This window comes from Delphinus delphis, chromosome 5, assembly GCF_949987515.2.
Source record: "Delphinus delphis chromosome 5, mDelDel1.2, whole genome shotgun sequence".
In the NCBI taxonomy this organism is placed as follows: Eukaryota; Metazoa; Chordata; class Mammalia; order Artiodactyla; family Delphinidae; genus Delphinus; species Delphinus delphis.
The window spans coordinates 47,055,737-47,078,524 of record NC_082687.1 but is presented as its reverse complement, the minus strand read 5'-3'; the positions used below and the strand labels follow the sequence as shown (position 1 = coordinate 47,078,524).

Below are 22,788 nucleotides of genomic sequence, written 5' to 3'. Positions count from 1 at the left end.
TTGCTTTAATGCAATCAGTGAATATTTTTAAAAGGTGAGTGTTCTTTAATTCTGGTATTAAAACATGTTATTTATAGGGTTCCCCACAGTGATTCCTTTTGCGGTGGGAACATCTAAATCACATGGAATCATGGTATTCCAGGTTCCTGGGGCCCACCCCTGGAGATTCTAATTTGGGAGGGATGGGATGAGGCTCCAATAAATGATTTTTTTTATAAAGCTCCAGAGATGATTCTGTAGCATAGTAGGTTTCACTATCATTTGGTGAGCTTAAATTTTCACATAATACTTCTTTTTGAGTGATGCTGGCTCTGAATGTGTAAAACTTGAGTGTTTAGTAACTCTTGAGTATTTAATAACTCGAGTGATTTAAAATAATGCACTTTTATGGCACTCATACAAGGCAGATATTAAATATTCCTGTATTCTTTTCCCACTAGATTTATGCTGACTTTAAAAAAAATTACATTATTTCACTTTAAAAAAATTTTATTTATTTTTGGCTGTGTTGGGTCTTTGTTGCTGCGCACGGACTTTCTCTAGTTGCAGCGAGTGGGGGCCACTCTTCGTTGCGTTGCGCGGGCTTCTCATTGCGGTGGCTTCTCTTGTTGCGGAGCATGGGCTCTAGGCGCGCAGGCTTCAGCAGTTGTGGTGCGTGGGCTCAGTAGTTGCGGCGCACAGGCTTAGTTGCGCCGCGGCATGTGGGATCTTCCCAGACCAGGGATTGAAGCCATGTCCCCTGCATTGGTAGGCAGATTCTTAACCACTGTGCTGCCGGGGAAGTCCCTATGCTGACTTTGTTTTGATTTCTAATTTAGTTTGGCGGATAATTAAAGAAGCTTGTTCAGCAGCACTGCAACTGTATCTTTCAGCAGCTTATATACTCCGGGGCCAGCTTCTCAGTGGGCAACAGCACTGTAGAGTTGTTAAGTATGTGGGTTCTGAAATAAGACTGTCTGGGTCAAGGCTTACTTTCACCACTTACTAGCTGTGTGGCCAACGGCCTCTGTTCCTTAATGATCTCATCTATAAAACTGAAATTAGTAACGCTGTGTATTTTATAAGCTCATTGTGAAACAATATATAAATTCTTTACAATAACACTTAGTGTATAGTAAGCTCTCAACTAAGATTAGAACTCAGAATCATCTCAACAGAAAGCATTTAAGTAATATTATATGCTCTCTTCCCAGGAAGAAAGGAGCATTGTTAACAAACGTGTGCACTGAAATCCATCTGCTAAATCCCTAGATAGTGAAAGAACCTTTGTCTGTGGTTGACCAGGTAACACAAACGCTTTAAGGATGAAAGAAAAAGGAAGAAAGATTTAGTGGCCTGGTATATGGATTTCACCCAAGACATACCCACGGAGAATAATTTCTGCAGGAAGCAAATTTGTCCCTTCCATTAATGATGGGTAGGTGGAGATTTTAGAGTATATGGAGGAGAAAGAAGAGGCCCTGTTGTAATGTCTATTCCAGGTCCTACTGCTGACACAGCTAAATTTTGAACTCTGACTTAGAATTTGGATAAATGTAATGACATTTGCACTTCAAAGTTTCCACAAACACTGTAATTCTGTCTTTCTGAAAATCATTCATTGAAAAGTCTTGCCTTTGCCTCATGGTAAGCGTGTGGGTTGCCTTGTTAGCTTGAAACTGCACAATGTGCGGGGTCAAGGCCGGCCCTAGTTTGACATAGGCTCCTCTGTTACTGCCAACTTCGTAGTAGTTGGAGGCAGAAAAGATGGTTAACACCTAAATGAAAAAACAGGAAAGAGACGAGCATTCAGGTTCACTGAAGAACTCCTCACCCTCAACCCTACAGGGCCCAACCCAATTTCAGGGGTGGCTGTTCCTTCTTGATCTCGTCTATGTTTTTTTGGTTTCGCTTTATTATTTTTTTTATCATCAATGCTAGTAGGGCAGGAGTTATGACTCAAGTAATAAAAACTTGAATTCTGATAGGACGTCCACAACATGTTTTCTTCACATTTTTATCCCAATCAAAAATAGCAGGGGTCATAGAAAACACTTCATTTGGTTCGACTCAGAGGCAACCTAGGTCTGATTAACTGGGATGCCCATTACAACTAGCAGGCAGATCCGTTATTAAAGGTGGTGCGAAGCCTCACAGCAGAGTTTCCTTTGGAGTGTTGGGCCTGCTGAGATGTTCTGTGAAAAAAATTTCCATTGTCAAGACAATGGGAAATGCTAGACACTGTTATCTCTTCTTGGAGATTTACAATGAATAGAGGAAATTAAAGGCTCTCAGAAGTCCTGCAATAAAGAAACTTATACACCTGTTTAACATTCCTGTTAAACATTTCTTACATTAGTTGACGTCAAACTGTTTTCCTCAGCATGGAAACCTGTAATTCTCCTGTAGAGTTGGTATTTCTGGGCATTAGGCTAAGCAAACATTGTAGGATTTGGAGATGCCCAAAGATTTAGACAGGATGTTAATTGCGCTCCTGAGGAGACAAACAATCCTGAATGCCTGCCTGGGGCTCAGTGCAGAGATCCTGTTACCCTGTAGTGTACTTCGAGACCTGTGACAGTAAGCAATGTGACAAAGAATAGAGATGTGGCTGGGAAAACACTGGGCCATATTTCCATCCATGAAATGGGACCATATCTGCCCCTCACTTTCCTCTCAGGGTATTGGTAGGTGGTGGCCTCAGTCAAACTTGGGGTTTTAAAGAGGCTACAAAAGTCAAGGATAAATGACTGTAAAGGACCTAGTTACTTTGGGCAGGTGGATAGCAAGTGGATAACAACTGCGAGGCACAGCTGATAGTGAAGAGCTGAGAGCCTTAGCTCATCCATGTCCTGGAAGGGCAAAATGGACCGGACGACTCTTGCGCGATGGCAGAGGCCTGCCCACCTTGCGGCTGTGGCAGAACTCGTAGCCCTCGGGTTTGCACTCGTGCGAGCGGATCAGGAATTGCAGATTGTATTTCTGTAGCAACCGTTCTGTCACGTTAGGCCCAAAATAACAGCCACCTCCTCGAATGGTGTTGGTCTTGCAGCCCTCCTGAGCCATGGGGTCACTCCACAGTATATCCACCACCTAGAGAGAAAAGGCGTATTTTGCAAAAGGAGAGACTTGCATTTTAAAGTTTCAGTTCTAAGTCGATGTTGAGGTCCAGATCGATAACTCAGGGAGAATGTAACCCAGACTCACCATCTCTCTCTTGTAGGTTTGTAGCCTCAGAGTCACCTGCAATTCCTCCTCTTTCTCACCACCCTCCACCCAGTCCATCAGCAATTCTGAATTCTCTCCTTTTCTTTATTGAATGAGGCATAAGACGCTGCCATTTTTCGTGGGTCGAAAATGGTTGAACACCAATGAGTTCAGGTAGTCCTATTAGCACTACTACACAAGATCACCGGCAGCAGAATCTCCCACCTGGATTACAGGTCTCCCTGCCAAGGTCTTGGCCCTGGGAAGTAGCCCCCATTTGGCTGCCAGAGTCATCTATTTCGGCAAGCACTGTGCGCGCCTACTCAATGTCCGTCCTCCTCCTTCCTAGCTAACAGAACTCTTCCTGGGGTATTTGGCATGGCAACGTGCCTGGCTAAATACTTGCTTTCGCACTCTCCCTTGCAGCTAGGGGTGGCCATGGGATGCAGTTCTGAAGATTCTGGAAAAGCCTTTAGTTGCCTGAAAACGGAAGACAGAAGCAGCCGGTGCAGCCCTTCTGCCCTTGAGCCACAGCAGCCAACTGATAGATGTCAGATATATGTAAAATAGCATCCTATAAATGGTGGCTGACCTTCTCAGCCCAGTGATGCTAGGTCACTAAACCAAGTTCACTCAGACAATACAGCCCACCTACTACATCTTCCCATCCTTTATAAAACTCCAAAGTAGGAGTCATTAGGCAAATACCAATATCCTTCTGGGGTGTTCTAACCCCAGGGAGGGAGAGAAAGAGGGGCAAAAAAAAGCCCACTCTGAATTTACATGCAAGGAAGAGATTCGTTCGGTTTTTCTGAAATCCTTGCTCTTTCCCGAAGGCAGCCAAACTGCAGAGAGCAGCGCCGGCCACACCCACCTGCCTCCACTCCTCCTGAGTGGGCTCCCGCCGCCCCTCAGCTTCCGGGTCCGCTTCGGATGCCGAGGGCAAGGGCTCCTCCTTCTCCTTGATCACTGGGAAGCCCGCTTGCTGCCGACACCTCTCCAGCTCCAGGTCCACGGAGTGCCGCACCCGATGGGAGAGCTCCTTGGGGTCCAGGGGGACCCCGCAGGGGACGCTGGAGGAGCGCCCGGCTCTGTGGGCCTTCTGGGTGCTGGGGCGGAGGGGTGAGGTGGGGAGAGAGTGGCTTTGGGGGAGGAACCACGGGGAGGGTGTCCCGGCAGAGCTCGTCTGGTTGGCTTTTCCCTTCTCCTCCGCCTGTTTCTTATGCTCCTTTCTCGTTTTGCACCTCATGGTGGAAACAATCTAAAAATGTCCAGAGAAGATAACAGATGCTTCAGTGAAACGGTTGGTGCCTCTCACTGTTGCGGCCTCTCCCGTTGTGGAGCACAGGCTCCGGATGCGCAGGCTCAGCGGCCATGGCTCACGGGCCCAGCCGCTCCGCGGCATGTGGGATCTTCCCGGACCGGGGCACGAACCCGCGTCCCCTGCACCGGCAGGCGGACTCCCAACCACTGCGCCACCAGGGAAGCCCCGGTTGGTCCTTTTTGAGCAGCACTTTAGCATCAAGTCAGTGGTCCCCACATTGGGCTCCACGGATTGTCCCGGCAGTGACAAGGTCAGCAGAGAACTAGGAGTAAGCCTTTAGAAGCTTTTATAGTGTGGTCCCTCTCACTGCCTCAGAGTCATTATGGTACTGGGACCAAGCCAACAACGTAGAGGATACGAGCAGGAAGAATTCTTGATCATGAGAGAGAGAGGGCTCAGGCCACAGAGCAGAGCTGGGGCATCCAGCCAAAGGGAGAGAGCAGCCATTCCCGGGATGCCTGAGTGCCACCGTGAAGACTGGGGGCCACAATGTTCCACAAGGACATCAAGATAAAGGTCTGGTTCACAAGAGGAATTCTGTGCAAGTGTGTAATCAAGGAGCAAGAACTTTCTGCAAATAGGTCTAAGGGCTGATGTACAAGAAAGCCACGTCCTGGTGTAGACTGACTGTGGGCGGGAACAAAGACGGACACTCAGAGTGGCTCAGCGGTAACTGACTGACGTTTGAAGAGGGATCCAGATGGAAGAGAACAGAACAGAGGTTCTTCTCTAACGTTGGACAAGCGCTAATTACTTCCTAGGCAGTTCCAGCCCTGGGCGTAGAGAGGGAAAGTCCACAAAATGTGAGTGGACTCATAACCACCTCCTTCTCTCCTCAACTGTCTTCTTGCCAACTCACAGCCGAGGGCCAGTCCATCAGTCCCGCCCTTACGATCCTCAGGTAACTTTATAAGGATGTTATCTGCTTCAAGAGGCATCCCTAGGACTTCCCTGGTGGCGCAGTGGTTAAGAATCCACCTGCCAATGCGGGGGACACGGGTTCAATCCCTCGCCCGGGAAGATCCCACATGCCGCGGAGCAACTAAGCCCGTGCGCCACAACTACTGAGCCTGCGCGCCACAACTACTGAGCCTGCACGCTTAGAGCCCGTGCTCTGCAACAAGAGGAGTCACGACAATGAGAAGACCGTGCACCACAATGAAGAGCAGCCCCCGCTCGCCGCAACTAGAGAAAGTTCCCGCACAGCAATGAAGACCCAACGCAGCCAAAAATAAATAAATAAATTTATTTTAGAAAGAGGCACCCCTAACTTTTATTCTTAAGGGGAATAATAGTTTTAATATGTATTGAGCCTTTTCCAAATAGGTGCTATCCTTGGCCCTTTATAGGAATTCATTGATTAGCCCTCACCTCCCTATGAGACAGCATCCTTACGGTACAGGTGAGAAAATTGAGGCACAGAGATACTAAGACTGCACCAGGACTGAATCCAGATATCTGACTCCAGAGCCCCTGCTTCTCCAATTTTCTGAAACTGTGGGTAATCATTAGTTAAATCCATTCCACCTATAACCTGCCTTCGCTAATCAAGGTTGTTTTAATTGTTGCTACAGAAGACTTGAGTGTCCTCCGAGCAGTACACAGCCTAAATAAGACGCTTGCCTGAGTTGTTTTCTAGGAACTTGGAATCAGCTGCGTCTAGTTTGAGCTGAGCTGATTAAGACTGGAGGGGACCACTGACCCTTCAACTAGGCATGCACCAGGGTACTATGAGTGCCCTTTTGAAGGTGGAGAGGCCCGTGTAGCCTGGTTACACCCGCCCAGAACCATGATGACTGCACCTTTTTCTAATCACCTTTCCCCACACTCCTCACACCTCAGATGCCCTGCTGCTTTCTCCTATAAATCCATTGAGCACCTTGCCTTCAGGGAGGCAGATTTGAGATTTGTTCTCCCTCTCCTCACTTGGCTGCCTTGTCAATAAACCCTCTCTTTGCTGTAAACCTCAGTGTCTTGGCATTTTGGCTGCTATGCTAGGGCAAAAGGAACCTAGTTTGGGAACAAATATGGCAAGCCAGCCAGGAGGTAAGTCCAGATGGACCTTTTGGCTGTGGTTGGTTGGCCCCTCGCAGTATTGAGAGCCTGTGGGTGAGTCCAAGCAGCTCCCTTGCCCGTTTTTTCCAGGGACCATCCTCTGGGTTTCCCTGGTGAGGTGCTGCTGACCTTCAGTGCTTAGTTTTGCAGCAAGGAGACAGTTTTGGGGATTTGGGGTTGGAAGACGTCTTTGGGTGAGTAACCTTGTTAAAGAAATGCACCTGTGCCTAGATTGTTTGGCAATTCTGACCTCCACACCTGGGTTAAAGGCCCAGGGCTCTGGTTTTTGGTTTTGTTTTGGTCTTGTTTTGTCAATGTCCACCCATGGCTGATTGTCTTAAGTGGCTAAGGATTGGCAATTGGGGATTCAAATTTTTGGTGACTGTAGCGAGGACCCTTGGAAAAATTTCACTGCTGTGACCGCCTGGAAGCAAAGCCTCTTCAAAAGGGGAAACATTAACTCAGTTCCCCCTTGCAGCCCTCTAGGCAACATTCTCCAAAACTGGGAGACTTTCAGTTATAAATTCATAGAAAAGGTTTTTTGTTTTTATGGGGGTTTTTTTGGTGACACTGCATGGCCACAATATCCTCAAGACCCTGGAACAAAACGGTCTGAGTGGATCCTTGAATTACGATTTTGCAACTAGATTTTGTAAATGGGAAGAAAAATAAGGTGAAATAATTTATGTATGGTCTTTTATGTTATTGTATCAGAATATTGATATGTTATTGTAAGATTATGGTCCAACAGGAAGGGAAGGCAAAGAAACCTGTTTTGCTTGATTCTAATGAAAAGGAAGATGACTTGCTATTAATTCAGACGAACGCCGCTTCGACTGCTCCTCCCCCACCCTTATATGATGGTGCTGCTGTTCTTTCATCGCCAGCGCCTGAGTCAGACTCAGGTTCATCCCCACCCCTACCTCCCCACCCCCGTTAGATCCAGAAATAGGAACGGTCTTCCCCTCTCATACTGCGTACAGATCAGGGTACTCAGTTTGGCCAGGGAGCTACCCAAGCTCAGGTGGGGCAATATCTGTTAAGGTAAGTCCCGGTTGTGGGTGTGAATGCTGAGACCGGGCAGCCAATGGGACTGATCTGGGTCCACTCCCCCTTTTCAGCTTTAGATGTATTTAATCAGAAGAGTAGGCCAACTTTAGAGAGATGACCCAAAGGGAATGGAAAATCTTTTTTCATCGATGTTTGCAACTCACAGCCCAACCTGGGCAGATGTTCAAAATGTGTTAAATACCTTCCTCATTTCAGAAGAACTGGACAACTAGAATGGTGCTGGATAAAGCTAGGGAGGAGGCATATTGGCTTCATACTGAAACCCCTGGCAACCGGGTACGGGCTGCAGCATGTGTAGCTGTACCAACAGTGGATCCTAATTGGGATGTGAATGCTGGGGATAGGCCAAAACTTGAACGTTACTGAGATTTCATTCTTCATTGCGAAGAGGGGTACCAAAACAACTTTTATTGGCCAGAGCACCCCCAATATACAGAAGAAACTGCAAAAGATGGAAGGGGCTTTAGGGATGCCCATGTCTCAGCTTGTTGAAATTGCCTTTTTTTTAATGGCAGAGACCAGGTTCGGGAGAAAAGGGAACAACAGAGACGGAAACGACAGTCCATTCTGCTGGTGGCTGCCTTAACACAGGCAAGAGCTGGATCAATTCAAGGACCCACACAAGGGACTCAGCGAAAGTTAGGCGGCCCCAAGCTTCCACTCGAATGGAGCGCCCCATAGTGGAACCCCTCCAGTGACACTGGAAAAGAGTGTCCCATCCTAAATAAGACTCTTGAAGAAGGTAAATAACAAGTGGCACACCAGATGCCCGAACTGAGAATGAGTGACCAAGAATGATGGGGCCCAGGGTTTCCTTTAAATCCTCTTAAAATCCATCAATATCTCTCCTACAGAGTCCCCAGTGATGATGAGGGTGGGAAATCAACTTTCAGGTTTTCTGACCAATTTGGGGCCACTCCCTTGGTTTTTAAATACCCAGCTTTCTAAACTTGCTTCTGAGATTGTGTTTTAGTAACTGGGGTGTCTGGAGAAATCTTGAAAAAGTCTTTTCTCCTGCTGCTAGACTGCCAGATGGGGAAAACCCATCTGAAGTATAGCTTTCTATACATGCCTGAATACCCCATTCTCCTTCTGGGATGAGATTTACCAACTAGATTTACTGCCAAGGTTACCTTTGCACCTGGACGAATGGGTATTAAAGTATCACCAGAACAGGCTTGCGCACCGCAGGCTTATTGCTCTGACCTTAAAGAGGACAGCTAGCAACGATTCTGGGTGAGATACTGCAGGAAGTGTGTCTGGAGGTATGGGCAGATGGGAGGCCAGGGAGAGCAACGATGGCTAAGCCTAGACAGGTTAGACTTCACTCTGGGGCAAAAATTCCAAACTTAAAGCAGTAATCATTAAAGGAGCAGGCAAAGTGTGGAATGCAACCCCTGTTACTGGCCCTCCTTGAACATGCTTTAATACGCCCATGCCGTCACCTTATAATACTCCAATTTTATTGGTCCAGAAACCAGGCACAGATGAATATCGGGTTGTGCACAACTTAAGAGCAATTAATCAAATCGTAGAAGATATTCATCCAGTAGTCCCTAACCCATATATTCTGCTCATTACTTTGTCCGGAGATTTTTGTTGGTTTACTGCATTAGAGTTGAAGGAGTCCCTTTTTTCTGTATACCCATGAGTTTTGAATCCCAAGAGTTGTTAGCTTTTGAATAGTAAGATCTAGATACAAAAGTTAACAGTACCATTGGATAGTACTTCTTCAGGGATTTAAAAATTCCCCCAGAAGGGACTTCCCTGGCGGTCCAGTGGTTAAGACTCCATGCTTCCACTGCAGGGGGCGCGGGTTTGATCCCTGGTCGGGGAACTAAGATCCTGCATGACGTGCAGCATGGCCAAAAAAAAAAAAAAAATTCCCCCACAATATTTGGAGAAATCCTGGCAAAAGATCTGAGGGACCCTCAACTAACTGAGGGAGCCTTGATGCACTATGGGGATAATATTCTGATTGCTAGTAAGACAAAGGACACCTCAGACCAGAATACAGTTTTGACTTTGAATTTTTGGTTGAATGAGGCTATAATGTGTCCAAGAAAAAGGCACACATTTTCTGCCCTCTGTCAAATATTTGGGTTTTGAACTCTCACAAGTGCAGAGAGACTTGCCCCCTGACAGAGGAAGCTCTAGTCAGGGTTGCCGTTCCCACTGCCGAGAGACAACTGCAGGGATTCCCAGGAATGGCTGGGTTCTGCCTCATTTGGATCCCCAACTTTGGACTCATTGCAAAACCCCTTTAGGAAGGTCTTAAAGGAGGAGACAGTGGATCTCAAGACTGGACTAGGGAAATGCCGTAAGGCATTCCAGGTTATCAAAGAAAAACTGCTAACGGCCCTGGCTTTAGGTCTTCCAGATAACATCAGAAAGCCCTCTGACTTATTTGTTCATGAGAGACAAGGAATCAGCCTTGGAATCCTGACTCAGAAACTGGGCAGCATAAGGAGGCCTGTTGCATATTTCTCAAAGCAGTTAGATACAGTTACTAAGGGATGGCCACTTTGTCTTTGGGCTATAGCAGCTACCTGTGACCTTTTACGAGAAGCAGAGAAATTTACACTAAAACAACCTACCACTGTGCATACCCGTCACTGGGCACTTCTCCTCCTAGAACAGAAGGGAGGATATTGGTTAACTTCAGGAAGATGAGGAAAATATCAGGCTATATTATTGGATAATCCTAATGTTACTCTGAAAGCAGTCTCCACCTTGAATCCTGCCACTTTGTTCCCAACTAATATTGAAGAGCCTATTCAGATAATTGCACAGGGCTATTCCAGCCATCTAGACCTGATGGACCAACCATTGGAGGACCCAGTCCTTGAGATGTTCACGGATGGAAGCAGCTTTATGGACCAGGAACAATGCAAAGCTGGGTGTGCAGCGGTAAGTCATCCCAAAGACACTGGAAGCAGAAGCCCTTCCCCCACGTACCTCCTCACAAAAGGTGGAACTTATAGCCCTGATGAGAGCCCCCCCCCATACAGGTAAAGATAAGAGAGTAACTATTTTCACTGATTCTAAAATATACTTTCTTGGTGGTCCATGCTGGGGCCATTTGGAGAGAGAGAGGATGTGAACTGCAGGGAAGAAGGAAATTGGTATAAATAGACTTTTATACCAAAGAAATTTTAACCTTATTAGAAGCTGTCATGGAGCCAAAAGAATGAATGTCCACTGTCGAGGACATCAGAAATCAGATTGTCTGACTGCTCAAGGGAATAATCTAGCAGATCAAGCAGCAAAGCTAGCAGCCAGGACTAAAACACCCTAGATCCCCAATGTTGGCCCTGATCCCCTGATGTGGATCTGACAAGATGCTATCCAAAGTATTTTCCTGAAGACTTAAGGCCAATGAATGGGGATCTGATTGGAGTCCTGGCCATTCTCAGGACGCTGACTCTAGGAAGGGTGGGTTTATAACAGACATAGCGAGATCCTTGTACCTGAATGCCTTATGGAAGATGTAATACGTTATACACACCAGAGTACCCACTGTGGGAGAGATGCCACCCTCTAGTGGATTTAGAAATTCCTTACAGGACCAAACATGCAAAGGACAATTCAAAAGGTGATACAGAAATGCATGGCATGTGCTAAAAATAGTCCTAAAACTGGGCCCCTGCCATTAATCAAAGGAGTTCGGACTCCAGGTACTGGACTGGGAGAAGATCTTCACTGTGATGCCAAGAGCCACTGGAAACCTTAGGTGCTTATTAGTATTTGTGGACACTTTCACTGGTTGGGTAGAAGCATTTCCTTGCTGGTCTGAAAAAGCCTGAGGTTGTGAAAGCTCTCCTAAAAGAAATAATTCCTAGGTTTGGGTTACCTGTGTTCATTCAGAGTGACAATGGAGGGGCCTTTATAGCAAGAATAACTCAAAAAGTATCTAGAGTCTTAAACCTTTGTTGGAAAGTACATGCTTCTTGGCGACCCCAATCTACTTGCAAACCGGAAAAGCGGAATCATACTTTTTTGTGATGAGGAATGATGAGGAAAAGAGGAATCATGTAACTAAACTTTGTCAGATTAATTTAACCTGGGATAAAGCCTCACCAGTTGCCCTGCTTTGAGTGAAGGTAGACCCTACACGCAGGCTCCAGTTGAGCCAACTATGAAATGTTGTATGAGAGACCCAGCCATTGTTCCAGAAATGGTTCGAGATCCAGAAGGAATTCAAATTAAGGAACGTAGAGAATGTCAGTTGTGTAGAATCATTGGCAGCGACTCTAACTGCTCTCTATAAGTTTGCTTCTAGCAGGTTAATGTTTCCTGCAGATGTTCACCTGTGCCACTTTTGTCCTGGAGACTGGGTCCTGCTGAAATCTTGCAAGAATAAACATCCAGGAGGCCATCTCCATCCTTGCTGGACGAGACCTTATGAGGTGCTACTCATGACCCATTCCCTGGTGAAGGTGAAGGGATTAAGCCAGGGATCCATCACCCTCAAGTTAAGCTGGTCCCACAGAGATCAATGGAGCCACCGTATCCTGCCTACAGGAATGTATTGACACTACGTTCTGACCAATGGGATGAGAGCAGAAGAGATGTATGCAACGTCTTCATTATGTCTTTAAAGGGTAGGAGATTCTTCTTCCCTTCATTCTTCTATTGTATTGCCTGGAACACAGATGTGGTGGCAAGCTGTGCAGATGAGGGCACGGGGATGACACGCTAAGGATGGCAGGGAACAAGACCTAAGAATCCTTGGTCCCTGGACAATCTAGTAAACAAAGGTGCCACACTAGCCAAGAAGTGCATGTTCCCAGATTCAAACCCAGGTTTCATAAATGAAACACTCTTTCATTTATGTCTCATAAAATACTTTTATACTGATTAGAGTTGCCCGAAGTAGACTGGCTTGTGTGTAATGACTTCTCTGTCTTTGGAACTGCTCAGGCTACTGTTGTCAAGGATGTCATAGCTGGGATTCCTGTGTGGATGGGCAGTGGAGGAGAGAGGCTATAGGAAGATACCATTCAAGTGTAAGAGTCTACGATTAAAAGGAAACAGAACCTTTGCTTTTTTTTTGGCCACACCGTGCAGCTTGCGGGATCTCAGTTCCCAGACCAGGGATTGAACCCGGGCCATAGCAGTGAAAGCACCGAATCCTAACCACTAGACCACTAGGGAACTGCCTAGAATCTTTGCTTTCTAGTTTTCCACTTCCAAAATGAAACAGAAAATCGAGACCTATTCATATGGCAGTATAATGTACTGTGTCTTTCATCCTCACCCTCCCCCTGCTGGTTACTGTAAGTTCCTTTAAGGCAAGTACCATCTCTGGTTATCTTTGTATTTCTGCTAGCACTTCCCTTGCATAGAGTAAGCAATTAAAACATGGTTGTTGAGTTGAACTGCAATTGATCTTCATCTTTGTATCTGCCAATAGCATCCTCCCTGCACGTAGTAGGCCCTCAATAGACCTTCGAGTTTAACTGAAGATGATCTGAAGTATTTAGGAAATGGAGGCACATCAGGTGGAGTGATGGAGGGGTAGTGATTAGAATTACCTAGATCAGGAATGGCAAACATGGCACTAGCTGCCACGCCCTACCGTCACGTCCACGGCAAACATTAACCGATCACAGCACGCTTGCACCAGCTGTGGACTCACAGCACGCTTGCACCAGCTGTGGACTCCCAATCCTCCGTTCAGAGATTGAATGGCTTTCTTAGTCAACTGGAGTCAGCATGGAGTCAAGATGACGTTTGTTTTATGTTGGCAGTGAGGCATTATAGGGAAATCTGCATTATTTTAGCACTCACTCAGTACCTTGTGTCTGTCTAGTTTAGCCAAGAACTCCAAGTCAGTCATGTCTGACACTCCACCATGAAGAATCAGGACTTTCTCATCAACCAGCGTGGCCAGCGGAAGCCAGCAGAACACATCTTGCAGTAGTTTTAGTATTTTCTTGCCGTGTGTCTAAAAAAATGACATTAATATGATATTAAGTTTCAGATAATTTACTCAACTTACCTGAACTAAGAGAAGCTTTTGCTTTTAAAGGCAGCGTACCTTATATTTATGCATCACTTCCTTTGTGAAACCATATCTAGAGTTAGAAGCAGAAACAGATTTTAGATTTAGTGGTATTAGTTATAGCATGCTTGCAGTTTTATAAAAACGCATACTCTAGATGCATCTACTTAAATATACGGAAAAGACACTGAGAAGTAATTGCCAAAATGTTTAAAATCATACCATGATCTGTGGGTAGAGATGTGGGATATTTTCATTTTCTTTTGCTTATCTACATTTTCTACTTTTTCTATAGTGAACCCTTATTGTTTATATGATAAAGTGTGTGGCTATGTGAAAACAAATGTAATGGTTTTATCAGAACAGTAGGATATTGTATAAATTTTTAAAAAATCTTTTAAAATGGTATATGTTGTGTATTCCACTTTATAAGATTGGAAGACTCCTTTAAAAAGGCATCTAACAAATAAGAAGCTCTGGCAAAATAACTTTACAATCACAACAAGTAAGGATCAAATCCCCAGTCATGTTTTGCTTTGTACCGTAAGTTCACCATATGGTCCTCATGGTTTCCTCGGTTGAGATGGAACTCTTTTGGGTAAACCAACATGAAGGCAAAAAGAACCATCAGGATCTCTACTGAATCCTTCCCTCGATCCACAAAGTCGCCGTTGAACACATAGGCCCGCTCTGGTGACGGGAGGCCGTTCTTCCCAATAAGGAGAGAAGTCCGAGAAGAGGCAGCGGAAGGAAGGGAATAGGAAATTGGGTCAAGCCAGTGTGCATCTGACAGTCAGGTCAGGCCTGAAAGCCAATTCTGTGCTGTCTGGCTCTCTTCCAAACATGAAATGTCAGTAAAAGATGGGAATATTGGAAATATTTTGTATTAGTCTCGTATTTCCTTTCTAGCCAGGCTGAGGTCATGACATGCTCGTTGAAATAAACGCGTTATCCAAAGCCACACTGTTGCCAGGTGGTCTGTGCAAAGGGCACTGAACTTGTAATTCCAAGCCCCGTTTTAAGTTATGGCCACTCTGTCCTTAACGAGCAATAATAACAACAGCTGCCATAGATTTCTCAGGATTTAACAAGACAATACATCAGAAACTTCTTTGTGTTAATTACATTAATAGAATATTTGTATAGCTTGTTATATGCTCTGTATTTGATAACTAAAAATAGATATGAAAATAGCTTTTGGTTGCTTTGATAATAAACAATTTCTCTATTTAGTAATTGATTTTCTTTTTTCCAAATAATGATTCCTTCTCTTTATTAACCTTAGATTTTGTATTTTTTAAACAGTTTACAAAAATACACTAGGATATAATGCAGTGATGACTTTTACATTACACATTTGCTACATAGTAGCAAATATTATTCTAAAATATTTTAAAATCCAAGTAATAACTTAAGCATTTCTTTAATGGAGACTGTATTTGAACTTCTAAATTAAACCTCAGAGCAAGACAGGAACATAATTTGAGCGTTCATACCTTATAAAATATAAAGATTAAGTCATCCAACTGGCCGTGTAAATCTCCTAACAAAGACAGAAAAAGGTCAGTTTTGATTGGTCTTCACCATTGTTTCTAATTTTTTATTATAAAAAGGAAAACACCCAGTGTATACCTACAACTAATACAATATTATGCCAGTTATATCTCAATTTAAATAAAAGGAAAATACCCAGGAACGCCTGACAAACTTATGCTTACTCATTTTTCCATATATAAGATAGGGATAAATATTAACTTCCCTTGTTGCAGGGATAGTTAATATTGAAAGCAGAAAGCACGATATGTCTCCTGTGCGATTACCATGAACAGTAAATGACTTACGTTTTCACTGAAGCAAAAATGGGACAGAATAGTGCAGAGTTGAAAACCTGGATGAGAACTAGAGAGATTTTTGCCCCACCTAAAGCAAGAAGCTGCTACTCACGGGTCAGTGTTACAAGATTTTAAGAAGTTGGAAATCTGGATTTTAATATGAAATCCTCCGATTTTCAAACGTTGGAAGCTAATGTTAGAAATTTAAGAACATTCTGAGGCAGACGAGACATACTGCAGGCTGCCCGTTTACAATCCCTGGTGTATCACCGTCTCCCCTTAGTTCAAGTGCGGGGCATCAGTCTATAATGGTTACTAAAACATCACTGAAAACATAAGGAGATGGAGAAGACTGTCAGCAATAGGATTTCTCTCTGGAAGATGAATAAATGTGGCTGCACGGAATAATTTGCTAGGCATTTAGGCCTTTTCAAGTCCAGTAAGTAAGCAAACCGTCTTCTAACAAGGGAAGGTCTGGGTATTTGCTAGGATTTTGTTCTGAATGGAGAGGAGGAATTTGGGGCCAAATCTGAATCTCTGGGAAAAAACAAAGCAGAGGCTGGGCCCCCTCACCCCACAGTTCTCCTTCACGGCACCACCCCTACCTTAAATAACTGTGGAGTAAATATGTAAATGTAATCAGTGTGAAGGCGTGAACCCGGCCTGCCCGAGTGGCCATCGGGTCCCCTCCAGCCCTCCTGCCCCTCCCTGATCACAGGCAGAGTTTTCTGGTTCGTGAAAAGCCGTTTCTGACTGGCTCTTACCACATACTGTGATTTCCTCGCTGTAACAAGTGGAGACCCGGTTGATGTTTGGTAGTTGTACCAGATGTTTCCTGGCTTCATACAAAAGATTCAAGACATAGCGAGCATGGAGCCTCTACTAGGAGGAAGAGGAGGGATGGGACAAAACAACACATACTTGTCAGGGAAGATGGGCCTCACCTTTACTGCTTAATGACCCCATGACCACAAAAGTGACCCCGGTAAACTGCTCCTGGGACCCTCCCTATGCACAGATCCTTTCCTTCTCGCCCATCTGTGCCCTTGTTTGTGCTTTGCATCAATTCCCCAAATACTGAACTGATGTCCTCTTTCCTACCTACTCTGTGTAACCCCTGCTTGCCTTGAGCTTGGGAGAAACACAGGACTGTCTCAGCAAAGTATGACTAAATGCATGTATATCGATGGTATCGGTGATCCTGACATTACTGGGAAAATCATCCCAGCTCTTCCTGCAATGAATAATCTTCATATGAAAAAGGGGAAGGATTGGAATCTGTCGTAAGAGCCAGAATCTGACCACTTCTCACCAGTCCCACCTCTACCACCCGGGTTTCAAGCCACTATCATCTTTCGCCTAGACTATTGCAGTAGCCTCTTGCCTGGCCTCCCTGCTTCAGCCCTTGCTCCCAGTACTCTATTCGGCAAACAGAATGATTATATTAAAGGGAAAGCTGGATTATATCATTTCTGCGCTCATTGTCTCCCCCTCTCTTCCAGAATGAAAGTCCACCCTACTCACCTCTCTGTCTCCATCTTCTCATAGCTGTTCCCTGGTTCCCTCCTCTCCAGCCACAATGGCCTTCCTGATGTCCCCCGAGCAGTCCAGGCAAGGTCCTGCCTCAGGGCCTTTCCATTTGTTCCCTCTGCCTAGAACGCATTCCCCAGACGTCCACATAGCACCCTCTCTCCCCACCTTTGACCTTTGCTCAGAAATCACCTTTTCAGTGACACCTTCCCAGACCACCCTGTAAAATTGCTCTCTCTCCCACCTAGAACTTAGTTTATGCTTTGACATAGCTCTGTCACCTAATATATTAATATATAAATATTACTCATTTGTTATTTATTATCTGTCTCCCCACTAAAAATCTCAGCCCCACGAGGGCAGAGATTTGTGTCTGTCTTGTTCACTCTTCAGTGCCTAGAAGAGTAGCTGCACATAGCAGCGCTCAGTAATCATCTGTGGGATGAATGAACATAGAGATTACACGATGGGGAGGAGGGATTTTCAATACATAAAAACTGGCTGATCACAAGGTCCTGGCTAAGAAAAGGGCAAGCGGATCTCTCTGACGGATCCCTGACACAAACACCCTAAATCCAGGGCCATTCCTTCTGCACCGTGTCTGCTCTACTTCTACACATTCCGTGGAATTGGTGGTGACCCAGGTCCCCCGGGGGGAGCTTACTTGTTTCACTCGGAAAGCTTCCACCAGAGCAGTTGCATGGTCGGGAAGGAGCGGGAAGGAGAGGCGTGGCCCCGTGTAACTGTCTGGTACCTCGATGGATTCATAGTCCCTGCAATTCTCCATCTCGGAGTCCTGGGGGGATCTCTCTTCAGTGAACATGCGGTTCAGGAAGTCCCCTAGTCAGGACAGAAAGGGTGGGCCGGCTTATGATCAGACCTGCAGGCACGGGCAATGGAGAATTCATTCCCTGGACCATACTTGAAGTGGGTCCTGGCCAGTCTGGCTTCGGCTCCAACACAGGAGAGGAGAAAGTAAAGGGCAAAGTGATGACAAATTAGAATGGGCGGGAGAAAGATTACGACGTTATTATGTCAATTCCATTCTACTTTTTTTTTTTTTTTTTTTTTTTGCGGTACGCGGGCCTCTCACTGTTGCGGCCTCTCCCGTTGAGGAGCACAGGCTCTGGACGCGCAGGCTCAGCGGCCATGGCTCACGGGCCCAGGTGCTCTGCGGCATGTGGGATCTTACCGGACCGGGGCACGAACCCACGTCCCCTGCGTCGGCAGGCGGACTCTCAACCACTGAATGGAGGGAAGCCCTCCATTCTACTTTTATTTTAAAAGATTGCCTTAGAAAGTACAGAAATTTACAGGCCTAGGTTGGTAAGCAGGAGGAAAGTGAAAACTGCGGTGGAAAAAAGTTCACGGGCATTTCTGGTGTACTTAGTGAGTGTGGCAGATGCCTCAGACTTTCAGGCAATTCATTTCCAAATGCTGCCCCTGCATCTCTGCCTGAGGGCTTTGTCCCTGGATCTGCAGACAGCCCTGCATGGCAGGCCAGACCTGCATGAACAACCCTTCCCGTCCGCCCCTCCCAGCAGCCTTCTACCAATGACTCTCGGGCGTTGAGACTCCAGTTCCCTCTGCCTTCAGACGGGATACTTCCCAGGCTGCGTTTTGCACTATTTCCCAGGTACACTGCAGGTTTAGTAATCCACCCTTTTTTGCCTGTCTCCCCTTTCCTGAATCCCTTCCCCACTCCCTCCCCACCTCCCAGTGTTTCCTGTATTTACCAAATAAACTCCTTGCACCCAAACTTTTGTCTCCAGGTGTGCTTCTAGGAGAACCATTTATTTGTCAGCCTCCTCGCTCATTCCCTGGCTGTCACCAGATTCACATTTCCCCTCCCTGTGCATCCCACACCTCACCCCGATGTCTTTGACCCTGAGACAGGAGGACCGGCCATGTGGCTGTTCATACTCACTCTCGTTGTGATTGTTGGGGGTGAAGTGATCCACAAGGTAGCTGAAGAAATTGTGGAGCTGCAGAAAAAACCAAGAAGACGTGGCTTTAGAGATAGAAAGAGAACCCGGGAGTGGTCCAGATCAGCTGCACCTTCTAGGCACCTGGGCCTTGCTGTGGGGGGCCTGGAAGGCAGAGCTGGAGGTGGCCCCATCCCACATCCCATCGCACCTTGACCTGGTCTTGCTGCCCAGCATACTCTATAGACTGGAAGATGCTCCAGGTGCAGTGCCGCCTCATCTCCAGGCGGGCCATGTAGCGCCGGTACCATCTCTGGATCAGGACCGCTGCCTTGAAGGCTGTGACACAGATGGAGAAGCAAGCCTGTGAGGTGGGACTCCCTGGGCCTGCGGGGGGAGTTGGGGGGGTGCCTCTCCCACTGTCACATGGGGACAAGATGGTAGGGAAAGCACTATATTTTGCCACCAGTAGGAAGGATTTGCCTCACTGCTGGCCGGGGTGCTTTTTCCCCATTCCCGCCCCCATCCCTCCTCCATTCTTACCTATTACTTATACTAAAATCACTGGAGGACTATTGGAATTCCCACTTTTTGATGAAAACATTTATATGTGTAGAGATGCAAAGGTTGGATTCTGAGAAAGAGATGTAAACTGGGGAGGTTGCAAGGTTGCAGCATCCTTGAGGAGTAGGATGATGCAGATACTACTCAGCCATAAAAAAAGAATGAAATTTTGCCATGCGCAGGAACACGGATGGACTTGGAGGGCCTTATGCTCAGTGAAGTGAGTCAGAGAAAGGCAGATACTGTATGATATCACTTATATGTGGAATCTAAAACATATCAATACAACAAACTAGTGAATATAACAAAAAAGAAGCAGGCTCACAGATAGAGCAAACTAGTGGTTACCAAGTGGGGAAAGGGAAGGGGGGAGGGGCAATATAGAGGAAGGGGAGTAAGAGGTACAAACTATTATGTATAAAGTAAGCTACAGGGATATAGTGCACAACATGGGAAATATAGGCAATAGTTTATAATAACTGTAAATGGAAAGTAACCTTTAAAAATTGTGTTAAAAAAACATTCAAATGCAAAAAAAAAAAAAAAAAAGGATGGGATGATGCAGGGGTCAGAGGGTGGGGAGGATATTTTGATACTGCAACAACAGACAGGATGTCAGGAGTCTGGTTCTGGGCCTGGAACTGCCCTGACCAGCGATGTGGCCTCAGGCAAGTCAACTTTCTGGGCCTCAGTGTCCTCATCTGGAGAAAGAGATGAACTAGATGATAACTGGGGAGAAGAAACACACACACTACATACTATCATGTCAGGTGGTGGTCAGTGCTTGATATCCCCAAATTCCTTCTATCCCTGTGGCTTTGTGTCCCCATCACAATACACCCGGGACTGTGCTGACTATACAATCCGAAGGGAAGCCTTTGCTTCGCCTTTTGCCAGGACCTGTGCTGGGTGATCGTGTACTGCAGGATGGCATGGGTAGGTTGAATTCTTCCTATGAGCTCTAGAACCTGCAGTCAAGTACTGCTGCCAGAGAAGAGGACAGCTGTCCACGTGAGTAACTAGATTCTCCTTAAGCTCCTGGGCCTGAATGTGCCACCAGGGATGAATGGAGCCTTTGTGGATAAAGCTGGATTGCAAAGGAAACCCAGCAGGTTCACTCAGGTCAACCTTGTGAACAGTAGACAGATTGATTTAATACGCCTAGCTTGCATTAGAGAGCTAATGGCATTCCTACTGACGTCCCTAAGAGGAGATGAGATACAATAGTGAATGGGAAAAGAGAACTTGCGAGAAATTTAAGCAAAGCTGAATTTGGTTTTCTGTGAGGAAAAAACGTCATACACCAAGTATGTCCCAAAGGCACCCACAAAATGATAAGTGATGAGGATTGAATTCTGTAAATCCCCATTCAGAGCAGTGAATGAAACGCCCAGAGTAAGCGGTACTCAGCTAAAGTAACAAGTCATGGGAAACACAGACATCTGCACCTCACCCTAGACCGACAGCATCAGAATCTCTACAGGGAACCCAGGAATCTGCAGGTTTAACAAGCTCCATGAATGATCCTGACTTGTGCTGAAGGGTAGGCATCACTGAGGAATATCATGACCTTCAAGTTTCTGTGAAAATGTTGTTTGCTAACACCTTGCCTCAAGCATTTTAAGGCGAGTGCTGCCAGCCAGACATACTATCCTCAGTACCTCTTCGGCTGCTCAGGGTAGGCAGACCAGGCAGTGCCTCTGCTTCTCCCTTTTATTCTCCCTCCCAATCCTCTGTCTAGGGCCTGGGTTCCATTGACATGGGTGCTGTGAGGCTGTAGCCTAGTTTAAGGACCTCTACCCCATCCTCCCTTCCCATCAGTGCAATACTACATGCTTGGGCTCCTCTTCCTCAGCCTTGTGCAGACTAAATCCTATGGCAAAAGTTACAAATACACCTGGCTGTTAAAATTCCACCACTAAGGACAAGGCAACCATGTGGGGGGACAGAGGCCAAGGTGAAGAGCCGTCCTGGAAGCAGAACCTCCAGCCCCAGCTGCCCTGAGGATCACAGACAAGCCATCTAGCTGGGCCCTTTGCAAATTCCTGACCCACAAAATCATGAGCGGAATAAAATCATTGTCTTAAGCCACTCAGTTTTGGGGTCGTTTGTTACGCAGCACCAGATAATTGGAATGGGAATTGTATAAATGTTTTATAAAATTATAAAGCAAAGTTAAATCAAAATTAAAAAAAATATCAATCTCTGAAAAGCAAAAGTCAAACAAGTGAATCTAATCTTGTACAAGTTAGTGGCATAACCACACAGAAAGGAGTTCTTTCAAATGATTTGAAAATTCAGTAAGTTGTATATGCCTAGTGGATGTACTCAAAGGACAAAAAGAACTACAAAGAAATCTTAAAGAGTTTTCAGTAATCATATCGTTATAATAGTATTGTTATTATTTTTCAGAAACTTTTTTATATACTATAGGACAAGGTAAATAATACCACATCAGTATCATTAGGGAAAAAAGGGTTTTTAAAGAGAAAGGAAATATAGATATAATATCATATCAAAGTTAAGTAAAAATATTGTGATCCTAAATATAAACTGGTCATTAAAATAATACATATTTTCTGGATCTGGTCACTGAAAAGGTGTAGAAAATAATGACCAACCTGGTAGTGAACACCCCAAGCTCGGGAGAAATAGCTATTTCTGGTCTGGAGCCAAAAATATGCAAGATGAGCCTGGGACCTATTGCCAAACTAGAAAGGAAGCCATGAGCTTATAAAGTTGCTTAGGCTTATATAAACAAGGTGCTGCCACTATTTCCCTTCCTTCTTCCTTCATCTCTGGTTGCCTCTCCTCGGCCTCTTTCATTGGCTCATCCTCTTCGACCAATGCTTAATAAGTACTGGAGTCCCTCATGGCTCTCTCCTAGGCCCTGGTCTCCGACCTGACTACTGTCACTCTAGGCTACTTCAGTGATCCCCATGGCTTCAACAATCACCTGTACTCTGATGCCTTCCAAATGCATGTATCTCCACCAACGTCTCCAAAATCCAGATCTGAATATGCAGCTGCCTACTCAGCACATCCACCTGCATGTTGCATGGGCATCTCAAACCCAGCGTGTATAAACTCAGCACCTTCCTTCTACTCGAGCTTGGTTCTTCTCCATTATCTTTATGTCAGAAATTGGCATTATCATCTGCCCATGTTTGCTAGCTAGAAACCTGGAGGTCATTCTTGATCCATCCTTTTCCCCAACCCCACACATGTCATCAGGTGGATCCTATCAATTCCACCTCCTGAATATTGTTGGAATTCACCCTCTTCTCTCCATCT

The 22,788-nt window shown here is 45.6% G+C and overlaps 1 protein-coding gene across 2 annotated transcripts in view; it reads right to left on the bottom strand.

Moving 5' to 3' along the window:
- Positions 1 to 479: 479 nt before the first annotated feature.
- Positions 480 to 22,788, bottom strand: part of LOC132425895 (serine/threonine-protein phosphatase with EF-hands 2) — a 42,944-nt gene continuing 20,635 nt past the window's right edge. For both annotated transcript variants that reach the window (XM_060012349.2, XM_060012350.2), the window contains exons 3-13: positions 19,142 to 19,269; positions 18,933 to 18,990; positions 17,670 to 17,845; positions 16,240 to 16,354; positions 15,140 to 15,186; positions 14,186 to 14,352; positions 13,680 to 13,716; positions 13,437 to 13,586; positions 4,061 to 4,447; positions 2,887 to 3,072; positions 480 to 1,757 (exon numbers count right to left, since the gene is read on the bottom strand). In XM_060012349.2, coding sequence (XP_059868332.1) covers positions 1,500 to 1,757; positions 2,887 to 3,072; positions 4,061 to 4,447; positions 13,437 to 13,586; positions 13,680 to 13,716; positions 14,186 to 14,352; positions 15,140 to 15,186; positions 16,240 to 16,354; positions 17,670 to 17,845; positions 18,933 to 18,990; positions 19,142 to 19,269 — 1,709 coding nt within the window. In that variant the 3' untranslated portion in view covers positions 480 to 1,499. The remainder of the gene's footprint in view (positions 1,758 to 2,886; positions 3,073 to 4,060; positions 4,448 to 13,436; positions 13,587 to 13,679; positions 13,717 to 14,185; positions 14,353 to 15,139; positions 15,187 to 16,239; positions 16,355 to 17,669; positions 17,846 to 18,932; positions 18,991 to 19,141; positions 19,270 to 22,788) is intronic.